At 36.2% G+C, this 12,578-nt stretch overlaps 1 protein-coding gene across 28 annotated transcripts in view; it reads left to right on the top strand.

The window, feature by feature from the left end:
• Positions 1-1,614: 1,614 nt before the first annotated feature.
• The window catches only part of LOC18426846 (uncharacterized), a 36,084-nt gene continuing 25,120 nt past the window's right edge, over positions 1,615-12,578 (top strand). For 2 of the 28 annotated variants that reach the window (XR_016046187.1, XM_088854206.1), the window contains exons 1-5: positions 1,697-2,686; positions 2,849-2,988; positions 3,102-3,227; positions 11,278-11,501; positions 12,045-12,188. Coding sequence is in view for 17 of the 28 variants with exons in the window: in XM_088854206.1 (XP_088710332.1) it covers positions 2,916-2,988; positions 3,102-3,227; positions 11,278-11,501; positions 12,045-12,188 (567 nt within the window). In the remaining 11 variants the exon portion in view is untranslated. Of the gene's footprint in view, positions 2,989-3,101; positions 3,228-11,277; positions 11,502-11,777; positions 11,821-12,034; positions 12,189-12,578 lie in introns of those variants that run through there. The other 26 variants (XM_088854214.1, XM_088854222.1, XM_088854216.1 and 23 more) reach the window with 22 other exon arrangements.

Here is a 12,578-nt window from a genome sequence, read left to right on the forward strand (position 1 = left end):
TGTGAGGAGTATGGACCTGAATTTACCATAGAGGTTAGAAAACAAAGTTAAATATTTGAGGTGTACTTATAGAAATATTCCACAACTCCTTCATCGGTTTAGTTTCTGATTTGATGAAGGTACTAAGAAGATAACTAGGCCAGTTAAGAGGAATATGTTTAGGTAATTTTCAAATATGATGTAATTTTTGTTTTGAAAAACCCACATGTTGGTATCCCTATTGAACCATTACTATTTGCATGTGTATAGACTAATGAAGTTGAAAGGAAGAGGTTTGACATTGTTGTACCTCCTATGCAACTCATGGATCAAGTTTTTGCAGAGGACATGGAACAAAGTAGCCTATGCAACAATTTAATTTCATTATGATCATAAGTCTAAAAAAGAACCTATGTGAAGTGTAATTTTGGAATTCTTGGGATTCTATATTTAATTTTTCATAATCTAATGCGATGTAATATTATGAATATGATGTAATTTGAGAAAAATTTATTACGGGTCATGGAGAGAGAGAAAGAGAGAGAGAGAGAGAGAGAGGGAGGGATAAATTGACCTATAAAATGATAAAAAAAGATTATCCGATCCGTCTAATTTGCGTGTTATATTGTTGATAACTTCTTCCCAAAAAATCTTTTTGATTGGCTATACATTACTATGGAATTATCAACCTATGGAATGAATGGCTAAATTGTTTTAACAACAAACAACCAAAACTTGATTTTCATCTTGATGGAACCGACTACATTATTTTTCACTTATTGGGTTCTTCCAACACTAGGCATATAACATTGTTTTCAAAATTAGGTTTTACATATGGAAAAGGTTTATATAAGGATGCTACCTTATAATGTAGAACTATGGATGCTTCTCTAAAATCCATCGGAAAAGGTAGTTTTAATGTTGAAAAGCCCTTTGATTGATCATGTTGACATCGAGATGTATGACTATAAAAAATAAAAAGATTTTAAGTCTTAGAAATAGTGCATTTTGTAACATATTATCTACACCATCTATTTTCAAAATTTTCAAAGGTTTATAGATCTATTTGATTTTAACCATTTTTTAAATTTAATATTTTATAATTAGATATAAAAATAGATTTTGAGATAATCTTAAGAATATTTCACATCAAAAATATGAAACAAAAATATATACCATGATTAAATTTTGAAGGGCACTGTACTTCTACACATATGGAGGCATCCGTATGCAAACTACACCCTTTACATATACTAGAATCTACATAACCAGGTTTTGATGCATATCGAGGGTTTACGTATCCAGGGACCCAAACCAGGTTTACAGATCTACTTAATTTACGCCACTTATGAGGCCTTAAATTCTATAATCAACGGTAATAAAGATTTATCTCCTATCAAATAGGTAAGTAGGCTATGCAAAGTTTTTTAATTTCCAAATTATCTAAGATTTAGAGATACCTTTAGTTCGACTTTTTAAGGTTAATCAACTCCCAATAAATTATGATAGTTAGGGGCCAATTTGGATGTCAAATAAAAAAATATTTACGGCAAAAAAGATACGAATTTTTTCCACCTCAATTGAAAAACATTCTCAGCTTATTTTATTATGTTGATAATATGTTTGGAGGTCTAATTTTGTTGATTTCTCGAAATTACTCTCTTGGCAGTTTTGGGATCAGGGGTATTAGGCTTCTTCGAGCCCCATTCATCACACCAGTTGGAAATGACAGTTTTGAGGGCAAGATTAGGGATGAGGGCTGAAACGTCTAATTGGGTGGAGGTCATGGCCATGGCTCCCATTTCCTTATAGGCCTCGATGCATCTCCTCTCAAAGGTCGGTCCAGAAGAAACAATGATTGGGTCAACCATTGGAGCCATGCAGATGGGGTACTGGAACTCCAATGGCCATTCTCATCGAAACTTCAATGGCTGAAAAGAAACTTCAGAGAGATCGTCCACCTTGCTTTCCTGCTACCCATTTCAAGCTCAATCCTCAAAACCCTAAAAACTAACTTCTCCAACCATCAAACCCAAGCCGGATTGATCAGTTATAGCCAAGAAATGCAGAGTTCTCCTCATAGAGAAACTAATGCCATAGAGTAAAAGAAAACCTAACCAAATTCACTATAGAGATTTGATGAGCTTCAAGAATCTCAAGAACCCAACCCTGGTCACTTCATATGCAAAGAAGGAAACCCAACTGTAAATTTACAGAGATTTGATGTCCCGGTGGTTTTCTTCTCGTCCACCCAAAAAGAAAGAAAAAACTGATGTATTCCTAAATGGAAGAGGAAAAGAAAAACCACCTCGTTTGATCAGCGATTCTTGAAAACCCAAATATTCAGGTCAATCTCGTCTGACCGGGTGGTTTTGATCAGAGATTCTTAAAAACCCAAATATTTAGGTAAATCTAGACGACAAATGAAAAGAAAAACCAGCACGTTTTCTTCACAGAGATTTGATGATCTTGAGGATTCTCAAAACCAAGAAAAACCAGCTCGTTTTTTTCTTACAGAGATTTGAGGAGCTTTGAGAGGATTAGAGAGAGAGGCGTGTAAGGAGATGAGGGAAAAGCAGGAAGGAGTGGGAAGAGCGTGAGGGTTAGAGAGAGAGAGCCGCGAGAGGGTAAAATTTGAAGAGAGACACGACTTAAGCCGAAAAGATTTGAGTCTGACTTGAATAGTTTTTAACTCGTGGTTTTGAAGGTAAAGTGATATCTTTTTGGATGAATTATAACTTTTTATGAGGTTATCCAAACGGTTCGGACTTTTTATTTCAATATTTTTTTCTTGTCATTTGAGGTTAACCAGCCCCAGTAAGTTTCTCTTTGATAACTTCATTGCAAGTTTTTTGAAACGCTGATTTAGAAGTGCATCGATAGAGACGCTCACAGCTTTTCCCCCTCTGCGCCAAAAAGTTTAACATGCAACTGGAATGGCCATTTCCAGATGGCGGAGATGTCTTCTCTATCTGCCTCTCCTTCTCTCTCTGCCTCTTCTCTTCTCAGGTAACTTGAAATCACGCCGTTTCTCTCTCCCTCCCTCCCTCTATAAGGGGATTTATATTTGTTTATTTTATCTACTTGTTGGGGAAGCGATCGAGATTTTTTTTGAGTTGCAGTCATGGAGTTAACGCATTTGCATACTGCAAATGTGGTCTCATCGCCCTCAAATCCCAAGAAATTTGATCATCTCGTCCTTGGCCCAGCTGCTGGACGAGGCCTTCCCAATCGTGTGCAATGTCAAGGTTCGTATTACCACTCTGCTTCTCTGTTATCTGTTTCTTCTAATTTTTGTTCACTTTTTGGTAAATGAGTTGGTTGCTTTTTTCTCAGGTTCATGTTTTTGTGTATCCAATATTGTTCTCTTTTTTGGCATACTTCATCATCATCATCTTCAAAGCTTTTTTCAACTCATTATTCATCTTTTGGCATACTTACTATTCAAATTTTCAGGCTAATATGAGCAGGTTTTTAGCTAGTTTTTGGTGCTGATTGATGAAAGTTGATTCAATTCTCAATATGTGATTATTCACACAAAAATGTTCATATACTTCAATAAAATATACTCATTTCAGAGCATGTACTGTGGTCCTTTTTTTCCGTTTTTTTAGTAACCTGTTTCTGTTGGGAATTCAAGCTTATGCCTCTTATTTTACCATTACATGATTTGGGCTTGCGTTTTCTCTTTGTAATAATATGGGAATGATTGCCATTGGGACTAGGATTATCTCATTGTTCCAATATGGATTACAGGGCCAAGGTTCTTAATTTGCCATGCTAGTTATGTTAATAATTTTACAAGTGGATTTCACCAAGTTTGATTGAAGCTTGACTTAGATGATCAGTCCTTTCTACCTACTCTTTACTTTCTTTGCTTTGTTATTCCTTTCTTTGTTGAAACAATGAGCTCTGATCTTCAGTCATACATTATGGATCTCTTCATGAATCTAGATATAAATTCTCCATACCTTCCAAAGCAAATGTTAGATGCAGCAATTTGTTTGTTGGATAGTTGAGTTCAGATGTCTCTATTGGGAAAATATGGTATTTGATATCTCTTTGTTATTTGTGTGTTGTCATTTACACTGTTACACTTACATTTCTCACCCAAGTAACTTACACCTCTCTCAACAATTTGGATGAGGAAACTTGAGCTTAGCTGGGCTGTTGGCCTTAACCCTGGCCTCCAGCACTGATACCGAATCTCAGTGAACATTTTCTCGACCCCCAAATGTCATTTGAATAGATCCCTACGTCCATTTCACAAATTTGAGGCCTTTTCTTACAAGACCATAGGGTCCTTAAATGAGCAAAAAACATACAGTAACAGGCCTTGCATATAAAAGAAGAATAGAGTATTGTTCGCTACTTGAAGAATGACTTCAACTCTGACAAGCTTGAGAGTGAATAAACCCTTATATTTGAAATGTGTATAACTTTACAATGATTACATTAAAAAAACAATATACTAAATAACATGAAAATATAAAACAAAATGATGTACTAGTTTGCACTGGCAATGCATGTGCAATTGAAGACATAATATTTATGCCGTTTAAGAATGAAAATTAGTCTGTAATATGGGTAAATTAAATTATAAAATTAGGTCCCTCAATACGATTGAAACCACTTGACTATGCTTATGGATAGATTATGTTCTTTTTCTTTATTAGAAGGTTTTTAATGGGCATGATGTGGTTTTCTTCTCTGGGTACCTTTACCTTGTTTTCACGTTGTTTCGGATTTCCCATAGAAATCAGTTTAAAGCAGGCTGCATGTGACATTAATAACATCAATCTCCTTGATTATTAATAATATAAAACCTGGGTTGCGGCAATTCTGTAATTGTTTATGTGTGTTTTAGGGGATTTCGATTTGTGTTTTAGGAGATTTCGATTGGCTTAGGCAATTGGCACGTGCTTAACTTTGTTTGATTTAAAGAAAATTTCATGAAATAAGTTTAAATGGGTTTCACAGCTCATATTATTATTATTCCTCTCACTGATATTCTTCTGGTAAACTCATAAAGTTTGCTTATTGTCGTGAAACTATTATTGTCGTGAAACTATCCTTTTTTTGATCTTTATGTATCTTCTGTTGTGAAAATTCATTACTTTGCATTTTTTTCACAAATGTTTATGCAGAATCTCTCTGCTTCAGTCTGCGCCTACATAATATTGTCTTTCTGAATTAAAGTAATGTACTTTGTATGTGCAATGTGCTCAATGTAAGTATTGTGTATTGGTCTAGGCATTTACCCAACTGTTGGTAGGTGATTTACCTTCTAATTGGCATTCTAATATTCCTCATGTCTGAAACTAAGATCCATGTAAATTTGATATCCGTGTACACATGAAGCACATTTTTCTTTGTTTAAAATATAGGCATTGCCCAACTGTTGCTAGGTGATTTACTTTATAATTGGCATCCTACTATTCCATCTCTGAAACTAAAATCCATGTAAATTTGATATCCATGTACACATGGAGCACATTCTTCTTCACTTTAAAGAATGTTGTGTTCAATAGAGTGAAAGTTGGTATACCCTCTCATTCCCAATGGACTTGCCCTTAATGTGATGACCCTATCCATCATAGTTTAAAATAATGTTTACTAGAATAATTGCAAGTTACAACCGTATCCATCCTGGTTTGAGAGAATGTTTACTAGCATAATTACAAGTTTCCTGACAATCAGATGCCATGCCCATTCCCAGCTAGATTTTTATTGATGGAGGAACAAGGGGGTTACCTCCTAGTGGGATTTTGAGGAGACAGGATCAGATAATTGATCTTGGATGGGAAGTCCATCTTGGATGATGATTTCTAACAAAATTGGAATTCCTATGTGGGTTGGGATTCCTAATTTGGTTATGAGTCCTAAGTGGGTTAGGGTTCCTGCTGGGAATAGGAGTCCTAAAGAGATTTGGAGTTCTACAAAGATTAAAGACGGAGGGGCCTTCATAATACAACGTTTAGATGAGGTACTGTTAGGGTTAGGGTTATGTGGAAGGGTTTGGTTGGGTTAGGGCAATTTTAGGGTAGATGGTAGGTTCATGAAGGGGTAAACCTTGCTGGATTTTGTCTGTCTAGGAAGGTAGATGATTCTGTAAGGGCTATATGAGGTTAGAATTAGGGTTTAAAGTCTTCAAAATTAGGTATGTAGGTAAGGTTGATATCAAACTAGTGTATTTAGGGTTTGGACGGTGTTATTGTTTTGTAGGTTGTGATGGGATGAAGTAAAGAAGGTTAGATGGCTGGCTTTGATCATGAGGGGGAACATAAGATAGACAGGGCTTGTATCTGGCTACAAAGGATGGAGGCGGGGCCTACGAGGTGATCAAATGTTGGTGAAGAAAGGAGTGAAGATGGGTCTGCCTCACCACATATAGAAACAAAGGCTGTGTAGCTCATAGGGTAGGAAATGAAGGTGGGTGTGCCACAACAAACAAAGAAAATAAGGTTGTATGCCCTAGAGGACATTTTCCCAATCCGTAAAATCACTTTCTTTGCAAAAAGATTTGAGTAATCTCTCCTCCAAAAATTGACCTATCTCCGCCATTGAAACCCAAATTTAGTTACTCAACTACTGGCTTACATGATGTTCATGTTGGAAAAGTGTACAACATGACCATTTATCCTTCGTTCAAGGAGTTCATTGTGAACTTTGGCCATTGGATTTGATATGTGGCAGATGGGTTGTCTCATTGAATAGCTCAAAGTCAAATTTTTTTCTTTTTGTTACACGCCCTAAGATGTCATATTCCATATCTAACAGTTGTCGATGATTGTGACCTCCTTATACCAAAAGTATTATATTGTACAAGTCTTTTTAGATTTAACTTGGTTAGGAGTCTAGCTATTCTTAATTTTCCTTACATTTCTAGACTCTAGCTTCTTCGAGACCAGCGTTATAGTTCCTTTATAAGCCCTTGGGTCGGGTGACTAGGCAGCTGAGCGGGTGAGACTAGGCTGCCGTGCACTAGGTCGTATAGCCATTGGGTCGGGCGGTGAGGCCTCCCATGTTGGGGTGGCCGACTTTTTGAACATAGGTACATACCAATGGATTCACATGCCAAGGAGAAACATGCTATTTGTAACCAAGCTAGTCCACATCAATTACAATTTAAATCTATGAAAGCATCAGTTGAGGAGGGACGTTGGGCACCATGGCCTTACAATTGGGATCATATCTTTGGTGAAAGTGGAGTAGCCAGTTCTCAATAAGAGGGTCGTCGAAGAAGAGTTGGCGCACTTACAAGAAAGGAGAGGAAAGTGGGACGGAAAATGCATAAGTTGCAGTGTACATTGAGGAGCTAGGGAAGATGATAATGATGAGGCCACTAAAGCAGACACTGATGATAGAAGGGCCATGGGAGCAAGTATTTGCAGTTCAGTGGCAGCAAGCATGAGGATTTGACTATCTTTTTGAGAATTTTGGGTTCAGAGGTGCTACGAAAGTTGCATAACCATAAGAGTTATTCCTGAACCGTTACAGAGAGAGTAGGAGACCATAATTTGGGTGACTATGATACTTCTTGTCGTTCATATTGGGTGTAGTTGAGTCATTCATATTGGCTGAAGTTTAACTCTCTTTGAATGTATATTTATAATTTTTATGCTCCTATGAATGTGAGTGTTTCCTTCTACTCCAATTTAGACCATAGTTGCTGGGTTCTCCCAATCTAGGTGTTGAGGTCTTTGAAGGATCTTTGAAGAATCTGGATCTGGACTTCTAAAAAGAGGGCCCGAAAAAGAGGTCTTTGAAGGATCTGGACTTCTAAATTTTGGCATCTCGATCCTCGCTATTGAGGATCTTGATCCCTACTGTTCAAGATCTTGATCCCCACCTGAAAGACTAAGATAAAGACCAAAATCATAATTTTTAAGCCAGATAGCGATGCAAGTACACTTATAATATAGTTTCATTTCTTGTTGGCCGTAAACAAAAGGATCCCTACTTTAAAGAGTATGTATAGTACTAGACTATACATTCTTTTTATGTTTAGGAGCAAGATCCCAAAAGTTTGGGATTGAAATCCTTAACATTTAGGGATCTCGATTTTTAAATATGCATTATATGGACAATGCTTCCAACCATATGGATCTTCTAGCCTTTCATGATCCTTGTCCTGCCCCTGATTTGCTTTTGATTCCAATAACTATGACCTTTGAATGTATGTCAAATTTTGAGTCAGGCTAGATATTGTTTAAATAGTGTCAATACCATAGTTATTAGGATCTTCTCTCTAGCTTGGAGATCCCTTGCAAAACCTCGATTCTCTCGATGCCGGAGCGGATCTTGTCTGAAACTCAATTTAGTGTTTTTGGGATCTCGCTCCATCTTATATAACACAAGTTCCTTACAATTTAATTTCGTGTTCTTTAACATTATAGGATCTAGTTCCCTAGTCTTATGGTTCGCGCTCCAGAGTGCATTGGGACCTAGATTCTAAAGTAATGGAACACAAGCATCGCCATATATGGCATCCAGATCCCACCAATATGGGATCACTTTAAAGTTCCTTATTTATTTTATAAAAGGACTAAGCCTACATGTTATTGGTTAATGCCGAGAGCTACATTTTAAAGGCACAGACCATGGATCCTCATTACCTACATGAGGAACTCGTGTTCTAAGAAAATGGAGCTTACTCCTATAAAAGTTATTCCTCGCTCCATAATATTTTGGATCACTTTTAATAATGTGCTCCCTGAGTTAAGAAACTGAACAAAATGTCCTTGGGAACTTCGCTTTTTACATATAGGATCTTGCACCTTTATATAACAATTCTCAATCCTATGTAATAAAGGAGCTCGATCCCCAATACACATGGACCTCGATCCCTACCTTTGAGGCTGTCCAGGTATCGATCCCAAACACATGGATCTTCAGTACAACTTCGATATGCCATTCCAGCCCCCGATCCAGGAACCGTTCCCATTCCCATACCCAACAACTATGGTCAATATGCTTTCTATTTTTTTCTCCGTATACATGTAACTATTTTGACTTGTTTTATTTGCCTTATGTTTTGTATTTTTCAATTTTTTAGGAATTTTTTCTGATTTTTTCCATCTCTTTTAGGGACGGTAGAATCACTGCATGGACTCAAGACTTTTTGAGCTGACTCAGCCAAACCCTCTTTAAGTCTAGACCCAGTTTTGGGTTTTAAAACACTAATTGTGGACATTGGATCTCATTTGAGATGGAAATGAAAAAAATCACTTTCATTTTTCGGTTTTAAAACTCGGATTGTGGACATTGGGTTTTAGCTTGATTGTGACTTATATTGGATGCAATTAAAATAGAAGCCTAGGTCTGCATTTGTTTTTTTGGGTTAAACTCAATGTTCGAACAAGTGATGCCCACCATGTAAACTGAACGTCTACCATTGGACTAAAGTCTGAGCAACACATAGTTGGACTATGGATTCATTGAATCAATGATGGTCATATGTGAAGTTCTGTTGTTTCTATATCTTATGGGACATTTTACCTCACAATTTTTGTAGTCAGTTCTGAGACTTTTTCATCCTGATTATTATGTTGATTATTTCATGGCACTAGGATCTTGCACAGTGCTTTTGGTGTTTGACCAATGGATATCTTTGTTTAGTGTTTGATGAATGGATATCTGTGTGGCATAGATGTAATAATTAAAGGACTCTACCTCATGCTTATGCTGGCCAAATCTAATTTTTTATTAGCATTTATTTGCTGATTCATTGCATTATAACATATAGAAGCAAATCATTATTTTTTGGGTAGTTAACTGTCCAGTTATTTTCTGAGCTTGATGTTTGTTGACAATAGTGCTCTTTTTCTCATTATTTATCTTTTCTCCTGTTGGTTAGCTTGAGTCTTCCGTACTCAAGGGAAGCTTACTGATTATTAAATGACTCGTTTGATTTGCTTGTAAATCACATTTAAAAGAAGAGATTATCCTCAATGATACCATTTATCTTTATTACAAGGAGGTCACAACTATTGTCACTCATTAGATGTCAAATTGGATGGCTTTGGGTGAGTTATAAAGGCTAAGAATTTTTGTTTGGAACTTCGTATCTATTCAATGACACTCTTGCAACCACCCATTTTGAAATTTAAGGGATAAGACTGGTTGTGACTATCTTGTACAAAAGGTAAATGGTCTCTTTTGTCGACGATATCTTAAAAGCAAACATATACATAAACATCTGTAACTTACTAGTTATGTTAATGCTTCTTTAGAATAGAAATCTACATATGGTAATGTTTTATGTCATTTCATCAGTTTGGGGAAATCGGAGGAGTATTTTGTTGGGTTTCCTTTACTCCTGATATATCTTATGACAACCTATTCTGCTTATCTCTTTCTTTTTTAATTGTATACTTGTACTCATGATATTGCCTTTTTTTCATAAAAAAATACTCTCATTATAATGCCCTATATTAGGGAGGTGAATATTTAAATTCATTGCTTAGATGCATTTTGGTTGTGTTGTTAACAAAAATGTCTTTGCAGTTTTTGGTTGTTTCTTTCTATCAGTTTACTAATGTTGCGCTTGATGGGCATCCTATAAATTTAGAAACATAGGTAAAAGTGACATTTTGGCTCGTAACTTATTAATTTTGATAGAATCTGCTAGTGCAGCTACAAAATGATGTTCACTCATGGAAATGTCTGATTTCTTTGCTCGTGACTGCTGAATATTGCTTATATACTGTTTAGTATTCAAACTTAAGGAAACCAACCTACTCCCAAATGGTGATCCAATTTCCTAGCATTTCGTGTGGGGGCATAGATTGGGGACCAGAGGACCAGAATATGTTAGTGGTACTTAGATTCTTTCCATCGGGGTGGGGCAGGGGGGGGGGGTGGATTTTTTGAATAAATGGAATTGTTGGAGATGATTACATCTTGTTTTTGTGAAGGAGATAAAGGACTATAAAGGGCATGTGAGGGTGCATGCTTGCTGTGCATGAAGGGTGGTGGAGTTGGGTTTCTTGCAATATTTGATTAAAATTATTGTTCAGAAGATCAAATTTGCCTGCATATTTTTTGTGGACATTTCTTTTGTTTATTCAACATTATAAGTTGTATCATGCTCTACTTTCTCAACCATTGAATTTCAATACAACTGTTCCTTGCTACTTATCTAATTTTGCTCAATACTTTGAATTAGTTCTTGCATATATTTTATAGCTAGACGGTATTTCCTTTCTTCAATTCCTCATTAATATTTCTTGGAGTTTATTATTGAGCATGTTGTTTACTTTTCCCATTTATAAGGAATTGTTTGTGAATATGCAGGTCACAAAGCAATAAATTGGACACCGTTTTCAACATTTTCTCCAATGCATGATATCCATGAAAGTACCTCTTTTGTTACTGTGTTCTCATTGTACAATAATTCCCCTGGGTTTGGATCACCTGATCATCGCAAGAGTTCAGATATTGTGATTGTAGGCAATGCTGCCTATGATAAGCCAGGACGTTCTTTGGCTCTTTTGAATGCCTTTATCAAGTTCATCGAGGTATAAATATCCTTGACTAGTGCCTACAAAAATGTATTTACTTCCATTGGGATGAATTAAAATGAATTTTGATCATAAGGATGTCTTGGAACCTAATCATGTCTATAGATGAGGCAAATGCTTGTTCTGTTTGGTTATGTCAAGTTTACCTGATGAAGCCTAACTAACAACATTTTTCTCTTAATTTTTGTAACTTCACTTGTGGTAGCACTTTTTCCACCCAAATTTCTCATGTGAATGTTCATAATCCACTTGTCCTAATGTGATTTTTCTTAGGCTATTTGCGGTCACATTGATCAATTTATTGTCCATATCCGTTGTAAGTGTTTCTTGATATTTACTTATTTCCAGACAAAATTATAGGCATGCCTGCGATTAATATTTTTTTAAGATGTTACTTTTAAAATATGCTTGTTGAAAACTTTTGTTTCATAGGATACTGTTTTCAATTCATAAAGCTGTAAAATATTTTTCATGTGATTATTTCTGAATTTGTATTGTGACATTGTTTGACTTTACCTTCTCATATGTAGAATTTTGTAGGTGTCAATGCCCAGAAGCAATGTCATTATTTTGACTGCTCTCGATTCTGAGCTTCATGTTCATCAAAAGAATGTCGAGGTAGTGCCTGTTGAAGGAGACTTCTCACGAGGGAATTTGATGCTTCAAAGAATGCGGTCTTACATTGTAAGCACACTCCTCATTCCTGATAGTATAATTGTTTGAAATGTTTTCTTCTTTATTTGTGACTGGAATGGCTTTGGACATTCCTACACAAGCAACACAATAATTTAGTTAATCTATTTGAGGATGGGGGAACATTGGGTTCGCCCAAGGGAAGACTGGTATAGTGTCTGCCTCTCCCATTTCGAAGGCTTTAGGGGCATTTGTTTCACCCCAAATATGGCACACATTCACTTGGACCCGGTGTAGAAGTTTCTGAAAAAAAGAAAGGAAAATAACACTGAAATTTTTTTTGAGAGAGAAAATTCGGTGAATATGGGCCAACCATTTTAGGAAAGGAGAAAACGGTTTTAGATCGAGGCCCTTATGGGGTTTGCTTGACCCATACTTTTG

The sequence above is a fragment of the Amborella trichopoda genome, chromosome 12 (assembly GCF_054954075.1).
Source record: "Amborella trichopoda isolate Santa Cruz 75 chromosome 12, AtrichopodaSantaCruz75HAP2 v2.0, whole genome shotgun sequence".
Lineage (NCBI taxonomy): Eukaryota > Viridiplantae > Streptophyta > Magnoliopsida > Amborellales > Amborellaceae > Amborella > Amborella trichopoda.